This window comes from Adelges cooleyi, unplaced genomic scaffold (genome assembly GCF_023614345.1).
Source record: "Adelges cooleyi isolate 19-005CV unplaced genomic scaffold, UGA_ACOO_1.1 ACOO_flye_CR_arks_rails_tigmint_CR_PRNA_651, whole genome shotgun sequence".
Taxonomy (NCBI): Eukaryota; Metazoa; Arthropoda; class Insecta; order Hemiptera; family Adelgidae; genus Adelges; species Adelges cooleyi.
The window spans coordinates 10,590,885-10,616,123 of record NW_026096352.1 but is presented as its reverse complement, the minus strand read 5'-3'; the positions used below and the strand labels follow the sequence as shown (position 1 = coordinate 10,616,123).

At 31.2% G+C, this 25,239-nt stretch overlaps 1 protein-coding gene across 3 annotated transcripts in view; it reads right to left on the bottom strand.

Annotated features, from left to right (window-relative positions):
* LOC126844566 (neither inactivation nor afterpotential protein C) overlaps positions 1–24,327 on the bottom strand; it is a 28,548-nt gene extending 4,221 nt beyond the window's left edge. For all 3 annotated transcript variants that reach the window (XR_007686607.1, XM_050582853.1, XM_050582854.1), the window contains exons 1-22: positions 24,059–24,327; positions 21,435–21,604; positions 20,514–20,618; positions 19,840–19,949; positions 19,011–19,153; positions 17,973–18,120; positions 14,965–15,046; positions 14,768–14,866; positions 12,258–12,443; positions 11,094–11,282; positions 10,657–10,865; positions 9,402–9,733; positions 8,404–8,614; positions 7,868–8,009; positions 6,992–7,142; positions 5,763–6,079; positions 5,322–5,614; positions 4,632–4,781; positions 4,472–4,572; positions 1,007–1,081; positions 385–426; positions 185–315 (exon numbers count right to left, since the gene is read on the bottom strand). Coding sequence is in view for 2 of the 3 variants with exons in the window: in XM_050582853.1 (XP_050438810.1) it covers positions 185–315; positions 385–426; positions 1,007–1,081; positions 4,472–4,572; positions 4,632–4,781; positions 5,322–5,614; positions 5,763–6,079; positions 6,992–7,142; positions 7,868–8,009; positions 8,404–8,614; positions 9,402–9,733; positions 10,657–10,865; positions 11,094–11,282; positions 12,258–12,443; positions 14,768–14,866; positions 14,965–15,046; positions 17,973–18,120; positions 19,011–19,153; positions 19,840–19,949; positions 20,514–20,618; positions 21,435–21,604; positions 24,059–24,188 (3,516 nt within the window). In the remaining variant the exon portion in view is untranslated. The remainder of the gene's footprint in view (positions 1–184; positions 316–384; positions 427–1,006; positions 1,082–4,471; positions 4,573–4,631; positions 4,782–5,321; positions 5,615–5,762; positions 6,080–6,991; positions 7,143–7,867; positions 8,010–8,403; positions 8,615–9,401; positions 9,734–10,656; positions 10,866–11,093; positions 11,283–12,257; positions 12,444–14,767; positions 14,867–14,964; positions 15,047–17,972; positions 18,121–19,010; positions 19,154–19,839; positions 19,950–20,513; positions 20,619–21,434; positions 21,605–24,058) is intronic.
* Between the last annotated feature and the right edge of the window lie 912 nt (positions 24,328–25,239).

Genomic DNA, 25,239 nt, shown 5'->3' with positions numbered 1-25,239 from the left:
TGGAGAAAATAACTTAGTAGAACAAAAAATATTAAATTTAAAAAACTATTGCCCGATTGTGAAAATCATAAATAATTTTGAAAAAAATTCCGGAATATTTCCTAGACCCTTGGTTTTAATCATGCTATTATTATTTTGTTTTGACTTTTAATTCTAAACCTAGTCATCACCAACACTTTATTACCTGTAAAGAAAAATACACGACATCCTGAATCTTGTTGCTCCGATCTAGCAGAATCAACTGATAAATAGATTTGTTTTTCCATTTATTACAAAATTTTCTTAACAATTGTTTAGCCTCTGTATCAAGATTTTCTAAAAAAAAATGAAAATAAAAATTTTAAGTACAAAAAATTATTTTAAGAAAATCATATATTTTCTTACTGTTCGCTGCCATGTTGCTCCTGACTCGATATCCTTTGTAATCTATACATATTATTATACGATAAGAGTAAAGATTTGTTTACAAGATAATATTCGTCAAGTCTTATTATTATTCTTAAGTTTTAGCGAGAAAACAGAAAAGAAGCTTCAAATTCACACGTTATGAATTTGTGGAAAATTTGTTCAACTTGTAATACAAATCTGTAAGCCTAACTATACATATAATTGCTATTTATATATATATATATTACACTTTTGAACTGTTGGTAGATATCATAGGTACTACGCGACAGTAGAATGTTAAGTTTGAAATATGAGATCAAATAATTCAGGATACCCGATACGATCGAGTACACAAAGTAACAGTTGTATTACATTTCCGTAAATGATGCTCAACATTTAATAATTTTAATAATAAACAAATATTAAAATAATTATTAATTCAAATTAATTCATAATCTTGGTAGTCCATAATGAACTATTATTCTACAATGGCTAATTTGTGAAATTGCCTTTGTGAAATTAATGACAATTTTTTTTCTTAAATTTATTGATTTTACTAAGGGTTTTAGCTCAGTAAAAAATGTATATAAATACATATAGCGCCAAAAGATTTACTTACGTTTTTGTAAGACGATGGCCGCTTCTTCTTGGGAAGAAGTGTGTTCGAATTTCTTCGGTTTTGGTTTTGCCACACCTTAAGAAAATCAATATTATAAGCGTTAAATATTAACAAACAATATTAAATATAACTATACTAGCTTAAATTTCAACGAACTATTCATCTAAATCGGAAAACAGATTGATTATTTTACATTGTCCAGAAAAAAAGTTATCAACGCATCTGCGTCTTTGGTCTATCTAAGAATAAAATAATATTAATAATATATACATTATAATATAATATAATATATAATTTTGTATTTTGTAATTAGCTATTATACACATGTGTTCAATATAACTTTTTTACGGACAACGAAAGTGTGTGAATTTCATGAGGTTCCAGAAAAACTTAAAGAATACGCTTTCTCGATCTAATAATAATAATATAAGAAAAGTCAAACAGTTTATTTTTAAAAGCAATATGGTAAATTGTCCCGCGTATCAAAATCTGAGAGACCGAACATGTTAAACGTTAGCAGCCAGAAATTTGATAATTCAATAGCTTACTTTTGAACTTTTTCAAAGGAAATAATAACATCAGTATAATGTACTACAAATATATAAACTTTAAAATCACTGGTATAGATTATTATTTTAATGTATTGCAACAATATAACCCAATATATGTGGCTTTAAAAGGCCAAATTATAGGATGACCAAAGCTTATTTGGCAAAAATTAAAATATCATATTTTATGATTTTTAATTATTGTTTTAAGATCATATTGGGTAAATTATCCTGCAAAATACTCGGACTTTTTTATTGTAAAATAAACAGGTCATGCATTAATTTACGATCTACGAGTTGTCAAAAGAAAGTTCAGCACCTAAATCGATTGCTAAACTGGTGAATTGATCGAGAAAGCTAAACTAAAAAAAAAAAAGACTAAAATGCAAAGAAAAAAAAAGGATCTTCGTAACGTACTCGTAATACTTGGGGCCTTGTCGTCTGTGTATTGCGGCCAACGGCATTTCCCAAACTCCGAGTACAATTTAATAACCGTCTTGTGCTCGTGTTTTGTCGGTTCTCAGATTTCGAAACGCACGCGCTTAAGGTCCGAAGAGAAATGTCGCCTACAAAAAAAAAACACAAAAAAAAAACCCAATTCTTGAGGGTTATTTCTCAATACCGCCCACCTCTCTTCGAGTTCCAAGAAAATTTCACATGAAATCGCTGCCAGGGTAGTTTCCACGTCCCCGAAACTTTCTCTTTCATCGCCGAAGCCTTACGGGCGACGGTACTAGGTTAAACAATATATAACATGGTATAATTTAGCGGCCGTGTTCAAAATATTATTCAAAACGTCATCAGCAGTAGCATCGTCGTAAGCTTAGTAGTTGTAGTAGTAGTACATGTAGCCGTAGTTGTAGTATTAGCTGCGATGTAATCACCATAACAGCAAGCTGTGGCGATGACAGTTTTTCTTTGATGCCCGACGACAATAAGGGAGATCAAAGGGACGCAATTAAAAAGCGAAATAAAGACCCTCCTTCTTTCATCTGTCCGGCACGTAAGTACGCCTGGTATTATGAGCCCACTCGTGACGGCAAGGGTCGCACACACACGGCATGATACCATGCCATTCTTATCCGCCATTTTAATGAATAACCGGGGGATGACGAAAAAAAAAGCGCCACGTAATCCGTAGTAAGAATAATAATTTTAGTTGTATAATATTATCCTCGAGGAGTTTGCAAAATAATAGGCGAATTCATATTTTTTTTTATCTTAATCAACATAAATAACGCAATCGTTTAGAAAATACGTTTATTAATGTACATGATGATTCTTTAAAGATAAGACACCAATTCCAATACATAATTATTGCAATTTTGTATTTTTTTCTTTTTGAAAACATTTATTTATATATATATATATATATGTTTTATTTTTCAATATTATAAAATTACTAAATATTTACTTTTGTTTTTCAACTTATTGGTAAGGTATATTATGTTTAATTTACTTTTTAAATTATGATTAATTTGCTGAACATTTTTACTAGTCGATAACCAGTTTTAGATAATTACTTTTAAAATTTAGAACCGGAGGAAGGGTGAGGTATATACTCTACCGTAATCCACTTCGCGTCCTAAATTTTAAACTACAGTAACTTAAAAATTGAAAATCCTAAACTAGTTATCGACCAGTAAATAGTATACGTCACTACTTAAGTTTTAAAAGTTGATAAAAATAGTACTACTCTATAAGATACTAAAAAACATTCAAATTTAAATTTCTTTTAATATTGTATTATAACATAAACAAATTACAAACATGCAATTAGTTAAAGAGATTATAACAACAAAAATTATATAGTTATGTCACACAAGCATTATTATTATTAATATTTTAAAATAAAATTGTACTATTTTTAGTAATAAAATGTTAAATTAAAATTTTTTTTTCTGAAATTTTCGGAGTATTGTAATTGTTTAAAAAAAATGTGTTTAAATATATCACATGGACGTAAATAAATGCAAAAAATTCAACTGAACGTTCTCAAGCTGCACAAGTGTCGTTCAAAATTTTTGGGCTTAGAAAATTATAGAACTAGTTCACTCATATTAATAATTTTATAAAGGTTATTACGGTTTAGTTAATATTTAAGCAAAACGAATAGTCTAAAATGTACCGTAATACAAAAAGTTGTTTATGAAAACCACATGCAATCTTTATGTTTTTCATCATGTTGTTTGGACTACAAGTCACTACAAGTCAAATAATAATAAAAAGTGCATTCATGTGTTGGCTAATTCCTTTTGAATACTTCAAGAAAGTGTTGTCGACGTAACTTCTAATTTCTATGAGCAAACCCGTCATACCAAAAATAAGATATTGCTACTACACGCATACAAGTTACACAAGTCTATATTATACTTTTTGAGGCGATCAAAATGAAAATAAAATGTCTTGTTGATTTGTATGGTATTGCTCGTTATTTTTATGAAACTATTGTTTTAAAAACATGAACAGGCGTTTAAGTCTGACACAAGTTTTTGAAAATGTCACGTAAAATAATTTCTTATAAAATATTTTTTGTAACTATATTTTATCACTGTCATTATGATTATAGCAAACATTAAAAATAATTATTATGCATAGTCTCTCTTAGGTAAAGCTACAGAAGTGGCAACAATAGGTATAAGATTTAATATTACAATATTAAAGCTTATTGTAAAACACCAGGGTTTGTCCAGTTTGCCGACTATAAGTATATAAGTTGCAATATATTTTTCAAATTTCCAAACAAAACAAGCGCGTTACACATGTGTGGCTACCGCATTCGTTTATATTTTTCTCAGATATATTATAATGAATGTATGAATAGTAAAAAAAAAAAATCGTACAATACGTAATTGTTATAGTTTTTAAGAATACTAGTATTTTTGTTGTTGTTATCATTAGCATTATTCGTCATTACCGGATTGTTTGGTCAAGTGTGGCGCCATTTTTCGTTTAGTGATGAACGTCCGTAGCATAGACTGGACTTTGATCACTTTCTTCACCTGTGTCTCGTACAACCTAAGTACCGGATAAATGTTATACCTGATTTGTAAATATTTAACGGTACAACAACTTACCTAGACAGATATTCCTCGTGGTAATACTTCAAAAACACTTTATTTTTTCCTAACTTCCATCCTTCCATTTTCAAACGGATCAGTAGCAAACGACAATTTTCTTTAGTCACCTCCACGTTCTCGTAGAAGTCAAATGCCAAAAACTTGTACCTGTTTGTCACAACGAGATTATACTAACAGCAAAAGAACAAAATAGTGATAAATTTAATTGTAAGCCGACAAATTTTGAGAACGTCGAAGAGTTTAAACGTATTATGTGCTTGGTCAAGAAAAAATAATTTTTAAAAGGGAAACATTTATTATTTTCAAAATAGGAAAAGCTTTTTTACCGCAAAAATGTTCCGAATGTAATACTTTATTATGTTTTCCTTTTTGAACCGAATATTCATACATTCTTCGGTGTCTCCGAAGAGCACTTACACGACAAATTCTGGTTGTTTTTTAATAACATTAAAAAGATAGTGACATCATAAAAACTAAAAGTCAATCAAAATGTTACTATAAGTATATTATTTTTGGACTTAACTGTTTTCAAAGAATATTTAAAATATTCGTGCTTAACCTTAATTGACCAGTATATTATACTAATTCATAATGGTTATTGTAATATCAACTATTGAAGCTGTCGCGGAGTTTAAGACAAACTATAAAAAAGGCCAAAAGAAAAATCATTTGCAATAATTAATTAACCTTTGAATGAACTCGCTGAACGATATCCGGCACGAGTAACCGTTTTGTCTAGCCAAGACGGTCTCGACCACCGACAGTGCCTTCAGCTGTTGCTTGACGACGTCCGATTGGAAGCCCAGCGGTTCTCCGGACAACGTGGCTCTCACACATCTCACGAAATGCATTCCGTTCTTTTGATCGGCAGTGTCCACCAATGATCTAAGGATTTCCACGCTGCTAGATCGGTAAACAGCTGATGCCGTGCGCATCCGATGCGTTTGCGAGTATTCGCCCCGAGACTCGGTATTGTATTTCTGTTGACAAAACGCCTAAAACTATATTACAGGCATATTATACAACACCAAAAGGTGCGGGGTAGCTCCCGGAAGACAGAATTGTTTGTAATTCAAAATGAAACGTCTCAAATAAATCAATGCTTACAACATTAGACACGGTACTCACTCTAATCGGGTGTTTCTCGGCCGCCAGCGCCACGCCCCATCGGCTGACTTTGGTTGGAGCTGATTTCACCAGCATTGTCCGGTCCTTGCTCACAGTCAGATTGCCAGATTTTGTTAAGCGGTTGGTAAACATATCCTTGAGACTATTGTCTTTGGACAAGCGCATGGTCTCGACCACTTCGGGAGCCAAGAAGTCGCGGTTTTTCTCGACTATGTCTTTCAGCTGATACGTTATCGAACCGCTGTAGTGCGTCACAGTGAAGCTCTTTGAATTCACCACGTGCAAGTACGGCTCTTTAGGATTCTTTTCCAGCTCGTCTAGAATTCAAACAAACAAGACCGCGTCGTGCTGATAACAGGCTAAACCAAGCAAACCGACTCAACAAACTGGAATGTCCAATACGATAACGTATGAACAGTACTTTTTCTTTCATTAAACAGCGAAAGAAACATTATAGAAAGGCCATTATCTCATTAATTTAGTTTTTAGAAGCCACTGGTTGTTGTATTGAAATTATTTCCAAGCTTACCACAATTGGGTAATTTTATTGTATGATAAAAGAAGAAATAGTGCTCGTAATTTTTAGGTCAAAATATCAGTACTTTTAATTGGTGGCAACGGTTTTTAGCATGACAATATCGTCACTTAAGAAACAACAACGCCTAATTAATATTTGGCCAATTTGAGATAGCTGTTTTGCTCAACATTTTGTGGGTAAAGTTAATAAGACTATAAATATCCTGGAAACTCGTTGATAGCTTTCAAATATCTGTACTTTTTAAGATTAGTTAATTTATTCTTTCCGATACTCTGATAGCAAGAAATTGCATTCAAGGCACAACACGTGTCGTGCGTTCAACGGATCACTCGATACTGCTATGGTGATGTTGACTACACAATCAAATAAATGTGGGTGCAATAATTTGAACTGTAAAGACTCACGCAGAAAATGCTTATGAAGCATGCAAGTTTTCCATAGCAATATTTAGTTAAGCAAACTTTTCTACTCATCTTAACCTCACTTTGATATAATTTAGATAAACAATTTTTGAACATTACTCAGATTCAAATATAGATAAAGAAAGAAGAGATAGAGAAGAAGAGAAAATATAGATAGATTCGTAGTTTCAACGAATCTTATAAAATCAATAAAAAGTTAAATACTTGCAATCAAATATTGTTAACCAAACTATAGAAATTAATAAAATTAATTTATCTAATAAGCTCACTCGTTATGTATGCGTAGTCGTGTCCATTTTTGGTGGCTTCGTCAAACATGTAAAATAATCCTTCCGGGTTGTTCATGAGAGCGTCTATAGTTGGTTTATTATTCAGATATTGCATGCCATATGTTTCAATTCCCTCTTCGTCCAAATCTTGCTACACAAAAATATAATATTAAATTATCCACATGGCGTAAAAACAAATCTTGTTCCAAGAAGATTTAATTTATTCAAATATTGTGAAATCTATACTAACTTTAAAATACAAATAATATATTTTACACTTTATATATTGACTAACAATCTTAAGTTATTATATTTTAAATAAAATCTTAATATTACTTAATATCCTCCCGTATTGTTTAAGGTCAAACTCCTTATCCACTAAATGTATTAAAGAGTTTAACACGGCTATCGTCCTAAATAACTTAATTAAAATTAATACCTTACAGTTATCATATATAAATAGGTAATTTTGACATGAATATGTCTTATGGCTGGGGGTCATTCTGAAAATTTGTCACGTTTTGAGCGACATGTTAAGTGCAACAGTGCAGTATTATGAATTATGGAGGATTATGGAGTATGGAAGAGGAATTATGGAGGGATTACGGAGGTGAATTAATAGAGATAGTGGATAAGAGATAAGATATTGGAGATACTAGATTGCAGGACATATCCATGTATTGATGTATCTGCACAAAGTGTGGATACTCTTAACTTTATGCTTTTAAAATATGCACAGATAAATATATTATAAAACCCAATTGTTTCTACTTTCTAGAATATTCAGTTACTCATTTGTCACCTGTAGTTGTGCTGTCAGCTATTGAAACCATTGCGATTTTAGTAACATACAAAACTTTTAAGTGTGATTCTTACCATTTCCCAGGCAAATGTCCTCTGAATATAATGGTACTGCAACTGTTCGTTTAGGCAATTTACGAACAATTGTTCCAAGTTGTTTTGACGGAAACACTCGAACCCAAACATGTCCATAAGGCATATCAAATGCTTATCACCGCTGTAATCGTATAATCATTAATAATTAACGCCGAAACTCATAATCGCCTGTGTGTTATGATTACTTTGTAAAAAAAAAAAAACATTATGGCTTATTAAAGGTGGGTATTAAAACGACTGAAGACTTTGTTATTAAAATGTATGGAAACATGTATTAATGTACACTATAGAACAGTGAACACATACCCAATAGAGTTGATACATTATTAGTTATTACCCTAGTGCTCTGGAATATATACGGAATAATGGATAAGTGTACTATATTTATACTAGTGTGTTTTGAAGAACCAATGACTACTATTGAAGTGTTTTACGTTAAAAGTTAATCTAACAAGCAGGCATATATGAACTATAATTAATTGAACGTGAGTAATCTATTTAGTTTAAAATCTCACAAAACAGCTCTGCTAATCGATAACTTCATGTTGATAACGTTGACTATCCAATCGAACAATCTGGCGTAAAGGGTCTGAGCAAACACTTGGAGGCCTTCGTACGCTGACGTCACAGTTTGCTTGCGACGAACAGCCGTTCCGTTAACGACCACACAGTAGTTTAGTAGACACCAAATCAACTTTTTTGGGTCGACTCCTAGTAAATCAGCGACTAAAACATTGAAACGAAATTATTATTTCGACATAATAGACAATAATCCTATCAGGTTATGGAACTGACCTAAAATCTTATTAAAAAATCATAAATCGCCTTGAAAACACTTTATTTTTAGTAACAGTCTTTATAATTCCAATATGTTTTTATTATGGGTTCAAATTTGTAATAATTTTTCAACGAATTGAATTAAACAATACAACATATTATTTTATTTAAAAATTGAATTATTTACAACAGCGAACAATTCTAGATATTTATTCAACAAAATTTATGAAATTTTATTAAAATAAATTTAATAAAATTAATAATGAAAAGAATTCACTTCTTAGTTTTTTCGTATAGATAATTTGAAGTTCTACCCAATTATTTTTTGGGGCTGAATATCCCGCGTTTTTTCAATCGTATATTTAGTAATCTGGTTCCATAGCAAATATATTTTTTTAAGTACATATGTTTAGGTTAATATACAAAAAAAAAACTAAATCCAAGAGGCTCTAAAAATATTTGCTAATTGTCAATAAAAATATTAATTTAAAATAAAAATTATAACTTCTAAAGTCAACATAGGTTTGTCCATTTTAATTTTTAATCATTAAATAAATAAATAATAAAATATAAATATGACTAATAATTATTCATTATTCAACCGACTAAATCAACAAATTATTTATGAATAATCGAATAATTAGTCGCACTAATCGAGTTTGTAAAAAAATCAGGGCGATAAATGTATATTGTCTATTTAAAAGATAGAACATAAAATACTAAAAGGGACACTTACTGTTGGCGACCAAGTCGTCGTTTTCGATTTTTGTCTCACCGTCTTCGTCGCCTTTGATCACAAGGATTTCCCCTAAATTCAGAATAGCCGCCAATACACGCCAAATGGTGTTTACCTGATCGTCCGTGAATTCTAGCGTATCTTTTAAACAGGATAACAATTTGTTGAAATTTGTTACTCTTGCGCTTTGACCATCATCAATCAACTCCTCTCCTCTCATCAAATACCGGTATTGATAACCATCAACTAGATGGTATTGTTCTAGTACCCCGTCTGATTTGGCGGCGGCCAAGAAGTCATAAAACACATGAAAACTTTGATGATCCGAGTTCCTAAAAAAATATTACAATAAATAATTATTTAAAAAAGTCTGACCATGACAAAGGTATATTGCCTAAAAGAATCGACATCTTTGAGTCTCACATGATGTTCTTGCTTAATACAGAAATAATTAAAGTTAAAAAATTGAAGCATTTACGGGTCTTATTACTTGGGTTTAAAAGTTTAATTCTTATTAGTTTTAATGTGTATATTAATATTAAATAATATTAGCCTATGTCGAAACATTTTGTCTTGTATTTTATTATAACGCTAATACAGGTCTCGAACAGAAGAATAAAATAATGCAAAAGAACAGCTACTTAAACAAATTAAAGTTCTATCAAGAACATTTAAAGATAATAAAGGGTGTACAAATAAAATTATTAATAGATTGACAGCTGCAAAATGGCATAAAAATTAGGAATTGGCTCTAAATAATGTGTTAAGATTTTTATTTCGTTTATTGTTAATGTTTACAATACATGTTTACTTAACTATTTTTTAAACATTTATTCTCTTCAACGCCCATTGTTGTGAACATGTTTAAAAATTTTATTTTTATATTTATATAAAAATATAATTTTAAGTACGTGGCTTGTTTATAAGAAATTAAATTGAAGGGTTACAAAAGAAGTCTCATTTTGACATAAATACAAAATAAATAATGCTGTAAATTATTTCTAAAAATTTGTGTTGAATTTTCTAAAAATGTATATATTTAAATCCCCTAAAAAAATATCTTTGCTAAAAAAGGTCGTTCCATAAAAATATACTTTTTCTCTAGACCTTGGGCTTCTTACATTATACAGTGATGTACACCAAGGGGAATATATTTCTCGTATTACGTTTTACGTTATGCGAAAACTCCCTGATGTTAAATTTAAAAAAAAGGAAAAACTAAAAAATCTCTATTATGTGATTATCAAACACTCACTTAACGTTTGTGACCCGCCATTTTTCCAATTGATACACAAAAAAAATTGCTCCACTCAGTTTACCGGTAGACGAGTACGTGATTTGAGTCTGATTTACGTGCCTTGTGGAGTTCATGTGATATTTGTTGGCCGCGTTCCCAAAAGATTGGATGACGTCGATGGCGCATTTGATTGTCAAACCAATTTTGTTGGATTTCGCGTGACTCAACTGCGTGATAAAACAAAATGAGTAAAATAAAGTATAGGTAGCAGCCATATTTTTTTTTACGGTTTTGAAGTATATATTCTATTGTAAATTCGGTAAAGCTATACTTTATAGTATGTACATTGTGGGTAATAAACGATGGCCAGCATAGTAATAAGAGAAACGGTATTACCCTTGCTGGCCAGTGAAGATAGAAAAAAAATAGTACACTTTAGAGAAGTCGGTGTATACCTCTCCAAGAAATAGCAAGTGTTCGACGAGTTTGCCGTAGTTTAACGATTTTCCAGACTTGGTTTCACCGGCCAACAGTATATGTTGTGGTTGTTCGTGGTGCAACATATCCTGGTAAGCAGCGTCGGCCACGCTGAATATGTGAGGGGCGTTGTCCGAACGGCATTTGAACTGATACCGATAATGATTCTGAAATAAGAATAAAAACTATGTTCTTAACATCACCGTTACTGATATCGGTAGTAAAGATAAACAAAATTTATATGATACGTTTTCCATTATTAATAAAAAAAATATAAACAATCAAGGGCGCCCCAGGTAAAAATTCAGGGGGTTCGCCTATGATTTTGTAATGGATTTTGGAAATTTGGGATATAATTGTTAACTTGCAGAGAAGCTAGGTGAGGCCTTTCCCTGCGAAAGCCTTTGAAAACAATAATATGATATAAGCTGAGTTTCAATTTTTTGACCGAATTAAAAAAAAATGTAGGTATTTGAAAATATGTCCTTCCTACTATATTTGACAATTTTGATGAACCACGTCTCTTTATCTCGCACCTTTGGTAGTTTCGGGAGTGTTTTAAGTAAGTTAGTTTTGCATGATTTAATAAAAATCATAATTTATTCATATGGAGGATCTGTGGTATATTATACTAACAGAATTATTTAGAAAAGACAACCAATGCGATTAAAGAAAAACGTCTCGGAAAATCTATTCGCAAATCTAGGGCAAAAAACAAATCTCTATCATACATTTTATGAAAGCACTAAAAAAAAATGCTTCCATTCGAATCGGAGATTGTAAAAATATTATTTGTTATTAATATATATGTATGATATAATAGTAATGATTTCAAAAAATTATATAGGTGCTTCAGCAACGAAATCCATGAGCTTATATAGATACCAAACACGGGAGGATGCTACTTTTCGTCAAACAATGGTGTCTATTTATCTATAATATATGTTTATGAAGTATTCTTGCAGGATTTAGGATTGAGTGCTTAGGGTTTCTCCTCTTTGTAGATTTTTTTTAAAAAAATGAGTCAAGTAGAGGGGACACCTAAAAGTAACTGTGTTATTCAATTTTATAATAAGCTAACATCGTACATATTTTTTTGCATTAAAAAAAAATATAACTTATTATTATGTTAAAAAATGTACCTTTTTTTCGCAATAACTTTCATCCTCGTTTGGGTTCAAGTACAACAGCACGTCACCGACAAACGTATAACTAAGACCGTTTAGGTGCCGAGTTTGTAGTTCGTCGAGTACCGAATCTTCAGACACTACTTTTAACGCAGCCAAATCTTCCAAATGCATAGGTTTTGCCGGTTCCGTTTGGCTGGTCTGCAACATACGAGAATACACAAACCGGTAACTCCCGAAAGAGCTTCGCAAATGAGCTGTAAAGGATATTTTTTGAAATCAAGTCGTCCAAGAGCCGAGTATTTAAAGTAAAGTTAAGACAATAAAATATATTTTAGCATTAAACCGAAGATGCGAAAACCGCCGGGAAGACTTTTGAGTGTACCTATATAGTACAGCCAAGCTAAAGATTCTAATTGTTTTTTTTAATACCATGTTAATATATTTTGATATAATAATGATCTCAACACCGTCGTGAGTGGTCGCACGTTATATTATACGAGCTATTCGATTATAACACTAAACGTGACGAATTGTAATTATTTTATTATAGAGTAATTATAATATTGATCGTGCGTCTATTACTGTATGCGTTGTTGATTGTATACTTCAACCGTGTTCCAAGACACCCGAACAAATTATGGACCGAAGATCTCACCGTAAACAGATAATATAATTACGGGTTTCCGACAGTCGGGTAACAATAAGAGTGTTCATTATATAATTAACAACGGATGAATAATCACTAAACATTTAATTTAAAATGCATTGTTCTCGCCCCGGAACACCTTTCATATTATAATAACATTACCATACCGTCTAGCTGGTGTAGGTTCTTGGTATGGGTATAGCTGGTACCTATACATATCGAATGCCTGGTTTCACGGTGGTTATCGATTGAATTTACTGTAATAGTAATTGTTTTTTTTTTCAGAGTAGTACAAAGTTTTATCTTATGTTATTCTTATATACAAAAACTTTATCTACTTTATACCCTGTATCGATACACAAACTTTTTAGATAATTATTTTAATTATACAACAATTCTGTGTATCATTTTTCGGTATAAAATGGTGTTATTTTATTATTTGTTCAACATGAGTTGGAACGCTAAGAGGTGTCTGTGTTAAAGGGCATAAGACATCAGCTTTAAAAAGCCTGGAAGCTATGATAGCCAATACTAGTGTTCCTATACCAAAGCAGTTTGTTTCTTGTTTAAAAGATAACTTAATGGTAAATAAAATAACGTAGTCGTATAAAAAGTTTATTTTTATTTTATCAAAGAGTAACTGCATTGTTCGCTGCGAGACAAAAATAAGCCAATTACTTCTTATAGTTATTTAAGTCAGACCAGTTTAAAGTAAAAGCTACTACTAGAATTTAAATGTTTTTATTAACCCGTCGTTGGTGAACCTATATTGTAGAACTCGATTGCTAAACTGTGAGCGCCGCGCTCACACACTACTTTTTTCCATTATTATTAATTACTAGATAAACTCAGAACATTGAACCATACAAGGAAATATTTATCTTTTTACCCACTACCAATTTTATTTTAAAAAAAAATTGTATAGTATAAGTTAATAAAAATTAATGAAATTAATGTAAAAAAAAAACCGAAAATGTAAATTTAATGATTATAAATGATTTAAAATAATTAAGCTGAGCCAATTTCTGAGGAGATCGTCGTGTTGCTCTACAGGATACACAATAATATATAAAATACATTAAATAAACTGTGAGCGCTCACTTTATCGGTACACTGGTAACTCGCGAGGAAATATAGTTAGCGGCTTCTTTTTTTTTTATAATTATTTGTGAACTTGTTATTTGAAGGTAATAATATAATCAAGCCAATTAACAAACATTTATACGACTAGAATTCAAAACTCACATGTTTACCAACGACGGGTTAAATAACCACCTTTACACAAACAATCTACAGAATTATTAAGGAGAAACGTATTTCAACATACACATTAATATTTATGAAGGTTTTGGTGTCTTTAAAAATTATGATAGATTTTGAGTCGTTCACCTTAAGCCGTCCTATTCATAAACGTTTTGACTTTTGGTTAGCTACAAACATTATGCTTTTGGATTTATTGTTATTTAATAATCTTATTATTAATTATTAAACATTTTGAACCAAAATTAATTTAAGAGGTTGTATTTTTATGAATTTTTTTAAGCCAGATATTAAACACTAAAATATTAGCCAGACACTTGATATGTTTTAATATACTAGCCACCTTAGACACTAGCTTGTTACTGCTTGTTAATATACTATATCATTATCTATAATTCCACCACTACTCTAAATTTATTCGGTACTTCAACGAGACATGAAAATGCTGTTTCGTGGTTGCAGACTCGGCTGAAAAATGTTTTTGATATTCTTTTTATTTTTAGTCTACATTTACAGCTAACAGTAAAATTAAATCTTAGACATGTTAATACTAATACTAATCCTCATTATGAGGGAGTGGGAGTTTAAGCAAAATGGACAATTTGGTACGACTTACTTTTAAGTATCCGTTTCTGATTATTCTGACTTCTGCTTTCCTGATAGACGTCACATCGGCCACATTAGATTCCATGATTGATTTTATGTCTGATCGTGCCTATTTGTAATCCCATAAAACTTAATCTCATTCACACACGAACATGTAAAACAAATTTTTGTATACATTTTAAATTAAATGACATTTTAAAAACTTACTTTGTCCGGCACTTGCATTATGAACGGGTGTTCTAACAACTCTTCGGCGCACGGACGATGATCGGGATTTTTTTCCAAACACCTGTATATAATTTTATTTTATTTTTATAGGTGATTTCAAATGAACAAACCATATAGGTACCTATACTATTACGAGAAATATATCTGGATATGTGTTTTCAATGTAGAGATTGAGGTATAATCGAACAGTTCAGTTAGTTAGTATTCGAACTATTCTAATATTTATTAATATTATAATCTAGAATAAACGAATAATAGCCATCACAATTATAATAATACACAGACCAATGGGTACATCAGTAGTGTCATTTCGGTTTTTTAAGGGGAAGGCAAACATTTTAACCAGCCGATATAACTGAAAAAATCCACTCGGTAGCTTCCTGTAAGGTTGAGAAAACATAGTTGCAAATTGGTCGAGAAAACACGGTTGCAACTATTGACGCATAAATAAATAGCGGTAGGAATTAGGAAACAAGCGAACCAGACAGTATAGCCATGAAAGTGGACCGATGCTATCGTTCCGAAGATGGACTATGCAATGATTCAAAAAGTCAGCATAAAACTGAATACTTCCGAAAATTATCCACGAAAGCTTTAACACATTCATAATTTTATGTTTGTCAATTTATTATCGTATACACAAATATCCCAACATTTTTGGAGAAAATGTCGGTGGCGGAAAAAATGACATAGTGATAAACAAACATTCTATACCTACTCGATGAGAACTTGGTTTAAGAAGATTGTCCCTTTCAGCCCCACCTTATTTCTGCCATTATATATTATAAATTAATGCATGTATTTACACATAACAAATCATATATATATATATATATATATATATATATATATAATAAATTACTAAAAAGAACCATCACTATATTATATTATATTAAAAAAACAACAAAATTTGTATTTTTTTTAATACTAACATTTAATGTATATGTTTATCAGTTTACATTTCTTTTTGTGTCAAGCGATAACTGGATATTTATTACTGTAATTAATATTTTTAAAGTTTCTGAAAAAGCATAAGAAATCTGATTTGAAACTTGGAAAATAGAAAAAGTATTATGAGTATTAAATTTAAAATGACCATGGTGTTTCAGAAATGTATTTAAATAAGAAAAATTGAAGTAAAATAAATAGGATTAGTTATTAGAAGAAAGAATAACGGAAGAAGATAAGACAATGATATTATTTCATTCACTAAGTCGTTCACCAAGCTCATTTACAAAATTTAGTGCAAATTAGTCACATACACAATGGTCGGTCGATAAAATCGCTTTCAAATAATCGCTTCCATGTGAACTGAAGGTAGTAAAAGTACAAATAGGTATTGGTAAAAGCATTGTGAAAACAATAATGTACTTGCTGCAAGTAACTTGCAATTGTATTTTAGCAGGACAACCTATAATCGTTACATACGATTAGCACGAATCATAACTAGTTGGACATCGGCATATATACTTTAAGAATATACTTTTTATATCAAATAGATTTTTTTTTTTTTCTCGAGTCTATGTTAGTCTGTGAATATTTCACGTGCAATGACAATATGAACGTTCAACATGAATGTATGGTGTATCGGTTCGACATCACTGCAGTTGACTAGTTGACTGCGCATAAAAGTCCTATTTAATTTTATCTCGATCCCTTGTCTACATGCATTCACGCACAAAAAGACTTATACCCACTTGTCCAAGTCAGTCGCCCTTTTATCTCTTTGTAATCGTCGTGTCGAGCATATAATCATTAGGTCTTTTGAGCTATTCAGTACCAACTATTGTGTTATTGCGCTTAACGCTCATTGTCCGCAATGGGTTGGCGATAGGAATCCTTTGTGCTCTCAGATACGAATAATTGAAATTAACGAGGGTTTTGACAATGGCGCTAATACAAACTGTATCTGCGTAGTTAAATAAATAACGTAACGAGTAAAATAAGATTGTTGAATTTTTAAATCTACTACAGTGTGTTCATGTCAGTTTTAAATTATAGCAGGAAACGTCAGTATATCAAGTCATAATTACACGGCATACATGGTGAAAGTATACCTACTAATATAATTTATAACCCTATTGCATTTATCTGGGATGAGTAATTTATTTGCACTGTGGCCATTGTTATTGAAATAATATCACCATGCAAATAATGAACTGTACCTAGTAAAAAATTTACCAATTTATTTTAATAACCTTTTTCCTAATTCGCAAGGCAAAACATTGCTATGAAAATAACAATTAATTTTAAGTTGTAGATTATTTATGTATAACATAATATGCCTAAGCTTAAACCTTATATTTTAAGCAAGCTTATAAAATGAGAATTAAAGATGGTACTTACTTGACTACTCTCACTAATAGTGTTAATTTACAACTTTTACAATTGCGTAGACAATTTAATGATATCTGTTTTTTGTATAAGCTACTAAATAATGAAATTAATAGTCCTGAACTTCTAACCTTGTTATCCTTTCATATTCCTTCCTATAATTCTAGATAATATTCTTAATGTTTTCTCTCTCGCTCAGAATTATAATTATTATTAACTGATAAGTTGATTGACTATAAACGCCAATAATTTGTGTCCTTTTATACTTTTCCCTATTATATGTAATAATCTTACTGCGCATGCAATTTATTATACTCATTGCCCTTAATAAATAAATAAATGATGCGATGGACAGTGTTAGAAACGTTTTATATGTAAATAAGGCCAGAAATGATCGTACAAGAGTACATTACAAAGACTTAAGAGGGTTTGCAAACTAGAATTCACTGGAAACGATGGAAGAAATTAGTTTTACGAGTTACTTTTTTTTGTCTAACACTATAGTATTACATTACTCACTAAGACTGATTTAGAGTTTATTTTATCATTTTTCAAACAACGGGTAAACAAGCTTGATGTTCATCAAAATGTTTGTATAATGATAAGTATCAAGCCTTTTTAATGCATCTAAAATAATATTATTCATGGCTTACTCGGCAATAAAGTCGTTGTACAATTGTGACCAGTTGGACGGCCTGAAGAGCCCCGGAGGTGGATTTCTTACAATTTGAAACAACGCTCTGGTCGGATGAATATCTAGATAAGGAGGCTTGCCATCGGCCAGCTCGATGGCGGTTATACCTGTAGAGAAAATATTAAATAAATTTCGTCAGTGAACGTACAAATGGTAGATTTAGTCATGAAGAGTGTTGAATAGGCTATTCTGATTATTTGGATAATCCAATGTTAATAAAAAAAAATGTTAATAATTATAATGACATATATATAACTAAGATAAAGTTTAAAGTTTAAATATTGTACAACACTAATTTTTCAGACAATCATAGTTCTAACTATTAATTTGGTAAATTAAAAATTACACTTATATTGAAATCGTATTTAGGGTGTTCCACGATAGTTAATAAGCTCATTGAAATATTATTCTAATTTAATTAATATTTAAACTTGGGCAAGAGCTGTAAATCAACCTAGAGCACACAAATAAAAGTTATATTTGTTTCGCTGCATATCCATATTATCCCTGCCTACACTTTTAATCATTAATATTTTTTAACAAATGGTTGTTCAAAATTGGTTATCTACTAGTTGATACCTTCAGAAAACCCTCTCTTAAAAATGGCTTTTTTTATTTTTCAATAAATTATGAATTGACCTCGATTTTGTCAACACAAATATTATACGCTGCAAATCAAATACAAAAATCATATAACAGCAACTACAAAAACATACACATTCTATAGGTGGTATACAATGTAAATCATGGGGAATGACAGACTTTTATGCAAAATGACGAAAACTTATCTGTTAGTCGGTTACTTCCCAGAAGATAAACTTGATTGTTAATATCAGTATAAGTGCATAGAATAAAGTTACAAGTATAAAAAAAACCGACAAGTTGTAAAAAACCAAACCATGTTTTATTATCGCTAGCTAAAACGTGTATTTTTGTACTTTTCATCGATATGCTTTGTTTATTTTTATATTATTTGAGTTTGATCGAAACGCCTTACCCAAAGCCCAGACGTCCACCTTTCTGTCGTAGCTGGGAGGTTCGCCTGAATTGTCCTTGTATTCGGTCAACACCACTTCGGGCGCCATCCATGCCGGAGATCCAACGCAGGTGCTTGTCTTGAAGCCCGGACTCTGTAGTTCCCTACCGGATCATTGTTGTTACCGATATTATGATTTATGTTTATACAAAACACATTTATAAGTATAATAATAAAAAAACTAATAACGACAATGTAATTCTTAGTTCATGACGTCATCGCCTACCAATCCAAGTAAACATTATAACATCAGCCGGTTGTGTATATACAAAAGTATATACTACTATACTCGCACATAACGTTATGTGTACTATTATAACAGAGCAGTAAAAACTCAAATGCGACATGATATATATTTCGGTCGCATTCTCTGGAATACAATATTATAATATAACCCACAAATAAGTTTTGGAAAATCCAAAAAAGCTGATGACCCCGCCCCAACCAGGCAATGTAGGCAATAAAATTTAAAACCATCGACACGTTAGTCGCATTTTTTGAGAAATAGCTTGAGCATAAAATATAACCAACAAAAAGTACACGGTTTTCACATCAACTCTAAATTTAGTGACTGTATCAGACTTTTCGCTCTTTGTTAAAAGTGTTATTCTCTAGAAAAGTTGATTATCAACAAAGACATCTATCATTCAGCGTTTAATAGTGACTCCGTTTATTTAATAATTTTTGTCTACAATGTGGTTGGTTTTGTACCATACAATGTCGTTTAACCGAACAGTAACACATTTTTTTTTTAATTTTCCAATACTTTATAATGTGATTTATGCGTTACCTGGATTGGCCGAAACTCGCAAGTTTTACTTGTCCTTCTTTAGTCAACAGTAAATTGGAACCACGTATGTCCCTGTGTACAACATGGTTTTCGTGTAGAAAGCACACTACCTGTAAAGTAAACAGAATTAAATAGTTAAGGAGAAAAGAAAACAAATAATATATATGGAATAGAGCAGAAATTCACTTGGATTCACTTAATGCAAATTTATTTTCGTAGATCCAAGACCGGGTAGTTTATGTAGCATGTGTCCGGGTTTCGATTATAAGTATCAAATTACCAAATCCAAAGTTGTACGTTTTCTACGAATTTATCTTGTTTTATTTTTACAAGCTAAGTCGTGCTTAACGTGAATTGTATGTAGTTAAAATAATTTAACCAACTACGATTTTTATTTTTAATATAGGAACGTGGTTGTTGGAATTTTAAAACTAATTTTAAGAAATATTGCATTATCTCTCATTTGCTGAACTTGAATTACAGTTAAAATTATACAGTAATTCACATATACTTCTAAATTTGAGTACAAGCAATATTATGTTAACAACTTGCTTAAACTATTAACTACCCTGTAGATTTAGTTGTTAGTGCTAATTGATACCTATACAATTTGATTGCTAACCTAGTAATTGACGAAGTTTACATGCATATTAAAATAATTATGATAAAATTACCTTTATGAGTTCTTTGAGTATATATCCAATTTGTCCTTCTGTCATTTTCTTGTTTTGTATCAATAAACCGTTAATAAAATCCACTAGAGTTCCTCCTTCGCACAACTGTGAATGCATACAAGATCCGTGTGAGTGCAAAACAAACAGTTATTTTTTAAACTTTAAATCCTGTATTGCTTTTGGTGACATTAAAGAACTTTTTTTTATTTTGTTTAGCCAGTTAATGCTCGATATTGTTACTAAACTTTTTTAAAACTATATTACAGATAAAATGATTTTAACCACTTAAGCATTCGCACTCTTTTCCCTTAAATTAACATCTTTCCATTTTCAATAATTACCAGTTTTAGTTATTTTCTAAAAAAAATACATCGGATCACGTTTTTCTTTGTTTTTTCTTTTCAGTTAGTTTTCACTGACCTTAAATGTGTGTTCCTTAACTACCTACATCATCTTCCATCAATAGAATAACTTCAACATATGTAAAACATCCGTTTTGCACACTATTTTGTAACGTTATTGGAAAAACTTATATCATCTATTACTTATTATTCCTCCTATTGTAAGTAATTTAGTAACTGAATTAAAAGTCCTCGTGGATAAAACGGATTTAGCGCACCCGAGTTCCGAACTCTAGTTCTCCACGTTAGGGGCTGGAGATTAGGCTTAACAAAACTATCTCGTAAAAAAAACGTTTCACGCTGAAGGCAAGGGGAACCATTGCATTAACATTCCCGGAACAAAAACTAAATGTATTTGAGAAAGAAGTCGATTAAGGAAGTCAATTCTAAGGAACCTATAAAGAAAAATGACTACCAAGTTTTAAAAGAGTGGGGGAAATAGAAAAGATTAATTGACAAAAATTATAACAAAACAATTAATTCAAGCCGAATATAAAAAATATAAAGTACTTCGACTCACCTCCATTACGAACCACAATTCTCTGCCATCCTTGTTTGCATAAGCGCCATAAAAGTCTGGTATATTCGGATGTGACGACAGATCTCTTAAAATGCGGTATTCTTCGTTGATATCTTTTTCCAAATCCGTTATGTCATTCGTGCTTTGAACTTTAATCGCTACACGGTTCCCTGTTTGAAAACATGACAAATTATTAATTACAATAATTTGTACCTATTTTGTTGTCTTGTTATGTATTATAAATTATCACTGGTAAGAAGCTATAGCCAGCTGCAGAAAACGACACGATAAAGTTTAGTGAAAGTATTATATTTGTTTTTGTCTGTTTAAAAGGCTGTAGGTGAGTTGCGGCCCGAGGTGTTGTTTACGATGTCGGAGACCGGTGAATTGCGGCCCGGCAGTTTTCGGTGGACGTATAAGTTGCGGCCCAGCAGTTTTTGATGGACGTATGAGTTGCGGCCCGTACAACCTTTTTTATCTTGAAACTTTTATCGCCAATTTATTTATACAGGACGATTTTTTTAAAGAGATCCACTCAATATCTTATAGCCTATAGGATTTAATTAATTTTTTAATTTTAATTTTCGCATTGTTTTTATATTATGTGATCTCGTTACTTTTGAAGTTATTAGAGTGTCAAAGTTAGGACAGATGAATTTTCGTCAACTCAATAATATAAAATAACTAAAATGACAACGACGGAACCGCTCATCGGCAAATAACATGACGAAACTTGACCTTAACTTGACCAAAAAACTCTATTTGGTGTCTCCTGAGTAAAGCTAATAGGCTAATATAAAGTGGTAATTATTATGTGGCCGCAACTCATACGTTTCTCTCCTAAACCCGGGCCGCAACTCATACGTCCCTTTCATAAACCTGGACCGCAACTCGTACTTGATTTAGGGATTGGGCCGCAACTCACCAACACCGGTTTACAAATAGTGATAAACAAAACCATCTTATGTAAAAACAAAAACAAAATTATTATTGAAGTTTTAAAAATTTGACAAGCGATTATTTTTCTTTCTTTTTTTTTTATGAGATTTAAGTTATCTTTCTATATTAATCAATTTTACGACCGAGTGGAAATGACAGCCAGTATGTTCTGGTGTTTCTGGTTTAGGTCATTAGTGACGGCCGCCGCGTTGTATTGCGCCCCACATTTACTTTGTGTATCGATGCATAATACAAAATGCATCAACATATTTTATTAAGTATATCGTCACCGTCATAATCATCCCCACTATCGTTTACGATCCTTTCAATCATCAGTAGCAGTCAGCTAACGCTCTTACAGTAATGTACTTATTTTGTCTAGTGAGATAATGTTAAAATACAAATTGTATTTAACCTGGAACAGGTTATTGAGAAAGACCAAACTGGTAAAAAGTGTGTAATAGCTATAAATTCTATATAATAATTATGATTTACCTTTTTTTTGTATATTTTGTAGTACCTAATAAGTTTATTTTTCATTTTTAAGAGACTCGACTTCTAATATTGCATATTTCTACCAACCCATGTCCACCAACAACCTTCACAGGTTCTTATTTTATTTATTCCTTTAGTTTATCTTCGACTTCTACTTCCGGATGCACTTACTATGCTTAAAAACATCTTTCTCTATTGATTCCTAGCCTTTGTTATTTTTTACTATTGAGTGTACAACCATCGTTCTGCTATTTTTTTTAATTTGCTCTGTTATAACTATAGCTCTAAATATTAGAGCTCTCTTGTCCTGTATGTTCTGATCTAATGGAGTTTCTTTAGGTCTTAAGTCACTCTGCAGTCATTGGTCACGAAACTTGCTACCTCAACTGCCTCCTTTTTTCAAACCCATATGGACTTCTCATCACTTATTTATCATTGCTTAAGTTTATGAAAAATATAGTTTACGAACTTGGCAGCACAAATGATCCCCTCTCCCTTCCAACTTTCTCTCATCGTCTTATTAGCTGTATATTTACCATAACGTCACACATTGGATTTATCTTAGGATTTTCTATATAATTAAGTATAATTTATATTTTTGTTAAGAAGGATTTAATTTAAAAATTTAAATAAAATTTGTATTTAAAATTTAATTGTCGAACCAAACTTTCGTCCAATAAAGGCTATGAAAAAAATATGTATAAGTAAAACTTATACCCCCCCCCCCTAAAACACACGCGCGAGCACATATATATATAAATATTTATAGTTAATAACCATATTATAATACTTATATTAAACTTCATAGAAACGTAGTAATTTACCTTAACACTTGTCGACTATTGTTTAATATTCTTTAGTAATTTATTTTTTTTGTGACACCGAAACCTATATTTAGGTAGAGCACTTATTACTTTAAGAATCCCTTTGCCTTTACTAAATTTTGGGTAATTTGACTAAGCAAACATCATTTTATAGGTTATTAGTAGTAATTGCGGTCTTTTTTTAGCAAGCATGCTATACTATAATTTTTAGGTTTCGACAACACTTTACGTTAAGAGGACTTTTTACAATTATTGTATGAGAGCGTTGAATTAATATTTACATGTTTATAGATCATGGATAGTGCAAATAAAATGTTATTAGTAGTGTCGCCGTTTAACTAGATTATTAGCATCGGATCATCTTGCCTGTTTCTGAGTCAGTGGCTTCAAAGACGTTGCTACAGACTCCGGATGCCAACAACTTTCCGATGACGAAGCGGTCTCCGGCATCCGGCAAAGACTTTAAGTCCAAAGGGTCGGCAGCTAGGTTTACCATGGCGTCCGAGCGAAACGTTTCGAATTCAAACGGAACCTGATTCAAAAAACTATCCTCAGTTATTTTAAGCTCCAGGAACGACCGAGTTGACGCCAAGTTTACTGGACAAGTCACGAAGGACTCACATCGAATGCCGCAACTCGAGGCACAATCGCTAAGGATTATTGTAGGGTGGTCCGAAGCCGCATAAACGATTCGGTAACTTAATAATTTAATTATCGTTAAGCTTTGACCGTCCTGCGCTATAGTTACAGTATGGTTTGTCTGCCTTATAATATATCACCACCCTTTGTTGAACATTATGTTAGTATATTGATTATTATTTTTGAATCAAAAGCACTATAGGGCGACCTACTTTGCGGTAATTACATTATTTAACGCAAACACTCACCAACAGAATGCTGCACAGAAAATTCACCTCATTTGAATTAATGGTGAACTAATTATTATTATGAAATAAACTTATAATAATAAGAACTTATATATTTTAAATAATAGGCATGTACATTAAATGTATGACAAAATTTGTAAGTATGTATTTAAATTTTTTTTACCAGAAATTAAACAAACTCAAACCATTACACATTCAGATAGTATGATTATTTGCCTATGCTTGACACAGACCCCGGTTAATATCATGGTCTCTTGAAAAATATACAACCATTTGAAAATAAAATTAATTATACAAATCCATATTTTTATTTACTATCATTTCGAAATTTATAATACATTTGAAATATTCAACATAATAACATTTTGTTATCTCTGTAGGTATTATATGTCTAGCTATTCTATTAATTTAATATAATTCTGCGATGTTTAGGCAAAAGAGAGCAAGTCAATTTCACTTACCGGTTAAGTTTTTAATAATAAATGTTGAACATTTCTCCAGATTTAACTTAAATACCGAGTAGGCTAATTAGTAATTTTATGTGTTATATTACACATATTTGCTCTTAAAGGTTTATGTTTATATGATTAGGTACTAAATAGATAGTGAGTATTATGATAAAAGGGTAATGTACTGTAATAGTTTAAACAAAATAAAATA